The sequence below is a fragment of the Bombina bombina genome, chromosome 9 (assembly GCF_027579735.1).
Source record: "Bombina bombina isolate aBomBom1 chromosome 9, aBomBom1.pri, whole genome shotgun sequence".
NCBI classification, from domain to species: Eukaryota; Metazoa; Chordata; class Amphibia; order Anura; family Bombinatoridae; genus Bombina; species Bombina bombina.
In genome coordinates this window covers 47956459-47962458 of record NC_069507.1, presented here as the reverse complement: position 1 = coordinate 47962458, position 6000 = coordinate 47956459, and the positions used below count along the sequence as shown (strand labels likewise).

The 6000-nt window shown below is 35.4% G+C and overlaps 1 protein-coding gene across 2 annotated transcripts in view; it reads right to left on the bottom strand.

The window, feature by feature from the left end:
- Window positions 1-6000, bottom strand: part of RGR (retinal G protein coupled receptor) — a 29619-nt gene that overhangs the window by 7454 nt on the left and 16165 nt on the right. The window contains exons 4-5 of one of the 2 annotated variants that reach the window (XM_053691643.1): window positions 4986-5139; window positions 2128-2248 (exon numbers count right to left, since the gene is read on the bottom strand). In XM_053691643.1, coding sequence (XP_053547618.1) covers window positions 2128-2248; window positions 4986-5139 — 275 coding nt within the window. The remainder of the gene's footprint in view (window positions 1-2127; window positions 2249-4985; window positions 5140-6000) is intronic. The other variant, XM_053691644.1, reaches the window with a different exon arrangement.

The window sequence follows — 6000 nt, the reverse complement described above, 5'->3', positions numbered from 1 at the left end:
CAAAAGAGCTGAACTTCTTGGGGCATGCCCCGCAAAGGGCCCTGTTCAGGGCTGGAAAGGTAAAAGAGCTTTGAACTTTAGTAATTTAGAATAGGGTAGGGCATTTTTTATTTTGGGGGTCTTTGTTATTTTATTAGGGGGCTTAGAGTAGGTGTAATTAGTTTAAAATTGTTGTAATATTTTTCTTATGTTTGTAAATATTTTTTTATTTTTTGTAACTTAGTTCTTTTTTATTTTTTGTACTTTAGTTAGTTTATTTCATTGTAGTTATTTGTAGGACTTGTATTTAATTTATTTATTGATAGTGTAGTGTTCGGTTTAATTGTAGGTAATTGTAGGTATTTTATTTAATTAATTTAATGATAGTATAGTGTTGGGTTTAATTGTAACTTAGGTTAGGATTTATTTTACAGGTAATTTTGTAATTATTTTAACTAGGTAACTATTAAATAGTTCTTAACTATTTAATAGCTATTGTACCTGGTTAAAATAATTACAAAGTTGCCTGTCAAATAAATATTAATCCTAAAATAGCTATAATATAATTATAATTTATATTGTAGCTATATTAGGATTTATTTTACAGGTAAGTATTTAGCTTTAAATAGGAATAATTTATTTAATAAGAGATAAAAATAATTTCGTTAGATTAAAATTATATTTAATTTAGGGGGGTGTTAGTGTTAGGGTTAGACTTAGCTTTAGGGGTTAATACATTTATTAGAATAGCGGTGAGCTCCGGTCGGCAGATTAGGGGTTAATAAGTGTAGGCAGGTGGAGGCGACGTTGAGGGGGGCAGATTAGGGGTTAATAAATATAATATAGGGGTCGGCGGTGTTAGGGGCAGCAGATTAGGGGTACATAAGGATAACGTAGGTGGCGGCGCTTTGCGGTCGGCAGATTAGGGGTTAATAAGTGTAGGTAGGTGGAGGCGACGTTGTGGGGGGCAGGTTAGGGGTTAATAAATATAATACAGGGGTCGGCGGTGTTAGGGGCAGCAGATTAGGGGTACATAAGTATAACGTAGGTGGCGGTCGGCAGATTAGGGGTTAAAAAAATTTAATCGAGTGGCGGCGATGTGGGGGGACCTCGGTTTAGGGGTACATAGGTAGTTTATGGGTGTTAGTGTACTTTAGAGCACAGTAGTTAAGAGCTTTATAAACCGGCGTTAGCCCAGAAAGCTCTTAACTACTGACTTTTTTCCTGCGGCTGGAGTTTTGTCGTTAGATGTCTAACGTTCACTTCAGACACGACTCTAAATACCGGAGTTAGAAAGATCCCATTGAAAAGATAGGATACGCAATTGACGTAAGGGGATCTGCGGTATGGAAAAGTCGCGGCTGAAAAGTGAGCGTTAGACCCTATTTTGAGTGACTCCAAATACCGGAGTTAGCCTAAAACCAGCGTTAGGAGCCTCTAACGCTGGTTTTCACGGCTACCGCCAAACTCCAAATCTAGGCCTATGTTACTTATATATTATAAAATTGTATTCGTTCTCTTGGTAAATGCAGCCGCCAATCAGCAAGCGCTACCCAGGTACTGAACCAAAAATGGCTTGGCTCCTATTCAAATAGGGCATGCAATTTTAAACAACTTTCTAATTTACTTTTATCAAAATTGATTACATTCCTGATTTTTTCAATAAAGATTCCAAGAGAACAAATTGATAATAGGAGGTAAATTAGAAAGTTGCTTAAAATTGCATGCTCTGTCTGAATCATGAAAGAAAAAATGTGGGTTTCATATCAATTGCATTTATTGACAAGGTTAAATGGACATAAAGTGTATACATCTTTGAATAACTTTCCAATTTACTTGCATTATTAATTGTGCATCATTCTCTTGGTATCCTTTGTTGAAGGAGCAGCAATGCCTACTGGGTGCTAGCTGAACACATTGGTAAGCCAATGACAAGAGGCATATATGTGCAGCCATCAATCAGCTGATAGCTCCCAGTTCCTGAGCCTACCTAGGTGTGTTTTGCAACAAAGGATGCCAAGTGAACTAAGGAAATTTGATAAAAGAAGTAAAATGGAAAATTGTTTAATATTGTATGCTCTATCTGAATCAGGAAGAAAAAGTTTTGGTTTCATGTCCCATTAAAAAACAAGAAGGTTATGGAAGTACCTTGAACTGGCCACTCTTCTTCATTTTCTGCTTTATTGACTGATAAGCTGTCAGCATTATAAAGAGGGGGATCAGAAACTCAAAGAAAGCCAGCGGCAAGAGGAACGAGATAAAATTTCTGCTTAAAAAAAAAAAGATATTGTTATTGGTGGGTTAGTCTTTAAAGGGGTTAAATAAGTCATGTATATGAATCAGCACTTTTTAAACATTTTAAAACGACAGCAAAGTCATAATTAAACTTTCAGCATGCATATTTAAACTACTTTCCAATTTAATTATATTATCAACATTGCTTTGTTCTCTTAGTATCCTTTCTTAAAGTGTAAACCTAAGTAGGTGCATTAGAGCTCAGGAACGTGCATGTGTCTTTAGTACTCTACTGCAGCAGTGTTTGCAACAATGTATAACATAAAACTACTGCCATAGAGTACTAAAAACAAGTGCACATTTCTGAGTTCCTATGAATCTACCTGGATTTACTCTTCAACAAAGGATAGGAGAAAATTAACCAATTTTGATAATAAAAAAATTGGAAAGTTGTTTGAAAACACATGCTCTAGCTTGAATAATAAAAGTTTAATTTTGAATGTACTGCCCCTTTAAGGATCTATCTTTGCTTGAAAGAAAGATTTACATTAAAGCTGTTTAATGAAAATGACATGGGGTAGTTCAAAATCTATCTATCTGGAATAAGCACGCATAACCGTGATATTAATAATACATACACTGTCAAGACATGCATGGAGGCTTATGCTCTATAAAAACCTGTTCACAACTGCGAGATCACGTTTAAGGGTCTCTAAGAAAGATAGTAAGCAGCAACAATTGTATCCATCATATTGTTTACAATTCACACCTAAATAGAACCGTGCCTTTAAGAAACAAGAGAAATAAATATAGTTTTAAAAAATCCTTGCCAAAGTTGTCAAACGCCCATAGAGAGATAGAAAAACAGTGTACTGTCTGCCCATCCCAATAACCTAAAAGATGCATTTAGATGGTTTAGCAGTGGTGCGGATGGAAACAGATTGCTCACGGTAGTGATATTTTAGAGTTTAATTCATCAGTTGTAATGAAGTTGCGCTATAACTTGTTTTTTAATATAGATATGAAATTCAAATACCCCAAACTCCGCTGCCCACTTCAAAAGTCAATTGTTCTGTGAGCTTTTGAATTGCTCTCCAATCTGTGCTCTAGTTACAACAAAAGTGCCATATGGGGAGAGTGCTGATTAGACAAGAATTCAAACCTTTAGCTCACAGAAAAAATAACTTTTGAAGTGGGCAACAGAGAGCAGGAAATTTGAATTTCATATCTACAATAAAAAGAAAGTTATAGCGCAGCTTCATTACAACTGACAAATTAAACTTCATCTAAAATATCACTAACATTCCGGATCTGATTTTATAAAGGGGACGGTTTACCATAATTTTAAAGGGATACTGAACCCAAATGTTTTATTTCATGATTCAGATAGAGCATGCAATTTTAAGCAACTTTCTAATTTACTCCTATTATCAATTTTTCTTTGTTCTCTTGCTATCTTTATTTGAAAAATAAAGTCAAGAACCCTGGACAGCACTTGTTTATTGGTGGATTAATTTATCCACCAATCAGCAAGAACAACCCAGGTTGTTCATCAAAAATTGGCCGGCATCTAAACTTACATTCTTGCTTTTCAAATAAAAATACCAAGAAAATGAAGAACATTTGGTAATAGGAGTAAATTAGAAAGTTGCTTAAAATTGCATGCTCTATCTGAATCACAAAATAAAAATTTTGGGTTCAGTGTCCCTTTAAGTTTTCCTTATTCAATTTCAGCTGTATAATTGCAGACACCACTGCAGGATTTACTATCACAATCAGAGGCTTTCACGTGAGATAATCTACAAGCAGTGATTGTGCAGAGGGGAAGTATATAGCAGCATTAATATGTAAGCAGTTATTGCTATTCTAATATCACTAAGCTTCCTTGATTCCTTGCTTCCCTGCAGCGCTCGAAGCTCTGGCTGTTTTTAGAAAGCCTCCCATACCCTAAATCCATCTGTAAACACCCTGTTGTTGTTGCATATAAACCCTGTTAGATAATTTTCCCATATTCCACACAGCCTTGTTTGCACACTTTAGTTTTTTTATATCGGTCACTAATTGTCCTCAGCGGAAGAGATAGATAAGAAGAAAACCTAGCTTCCAACATGGTGCTGCCCATTACTTTATAGAAACTCAGTGGAATTTAGAAAATCAACAATTTTAAAGTTAAATTACTGGAAACGGGGACAAAATATATAATGAAAGTATTTTGCTAAACGTTTTTACTACATATAATTATACATTTTATATTGCAAACATCATAGTGTTTAATGACCCTTTAAAATTAAGAGCTTAAAGGGACACTGAACACTAAATAAATGCTAGACAGAAGGATACATTCAAAGAAAAGATTAGTCTGAGAATAACATGTTGAGGACGTTTTTAAATTTTCATTAGTTGTTTAAGTATTGACAAAATAAGTGTAAAATATTCGTGTCTATAAAACAATGGGAGCTGCCATGTTGTAATTTAGGTTACCTTCTCTGCTGTGGCCAATTAGAGACAGTTATACATAGGTCTCTAGAGTGTGCAGCCAATGGATGTGTGGAATATAACAGTGCTCTGCACTTACATTTCTAACAGGAAAGGAAAAGCTCACAATTTTAAAATTACAGGAAAAGGGGACAATATAAATAATGAAAGTATATTGCAGAGTTTTTTTATGTATTCAATTTTTTATATTATATTACCATCTCAACGTGTTTATTGTCCCTTTAATAAATATTTATCTAAGGATATGTTTAAGAGACCTATCATAAGAAGCTTACCTATCCCCTTTAGTGTAATCCAGAGTGCAGCAGGTCCTCAAAGGTTCGTAGTCATATTCACCCCAACCAAAGAGGGGCATGACAGACCAAAATGCCGAAAATCCCCAGACAAACAAAACCACAGTTATAGCTGTACTCCAGTGCAACTTGCTACCTGCAAAGATGTACTGATACTTACTGAAAGAATATTTATATTAGGTTAATTTATAGTGGGTCATATTGCACAAAACATAATACAAATGATAAAAACAATATATTAAATTTGTGGATACAAAATTAGTAATAAAACCTGCACATATCTTAGCTCATAACAAGTTCCAGGCACATTTCTGTAATCATTCTATATGTACTTCATAATCCCAAATGAGCAGGGGTCAAGTCCAGCGGGAACGCAAGGGAACAGAGTTTCAGGCACTATTTTTGCAGGTGGAACTAAGTTTCCTCTGGACAGAAAACAGAAACACTTCATTAAACACTGCTGCTGCTGGTGGGAGGAGCTGGAGCACAGTCTGGTTAGAGGGATAGTGGGATCCTCTAGTAATGGGCAGTAACACTTCATACAATACACTAAATGCAAGTCTGTCAGCTGTGTGATCACCCTGCAGTGAGTGGAACACATGGTGCTTACATTTCTTTGGCATGCTCTGGGGTTACTTAGCTCCCCTCAGCAAAAATAGGACTATTGCACCTTAAGTGGGAGAGACTGTGACAGAGGAGGAGTTTCAGTACCAAAGACTACCCATTCAACCCTTCGTTGGTTTTAATTTTCTTTCATTAACCAAAGTGAATAAATTATATACATATTAATACAGTATGTATGTAAGTGTGTGTGTCTAAAACAATATTAATTGTGAGGGGGGTGGAAGTCTTGGTGAGTTCCCACACTTTTTTTTTAGGACTTGACCCCTGCAAATGAACAACAATCATCTATATGTTTGCTAAGGGTTTGAGAACTGTCCAATAACACAGATCTGTGATCCTATAGAACATATTATATTATAGTTAATATTTCACC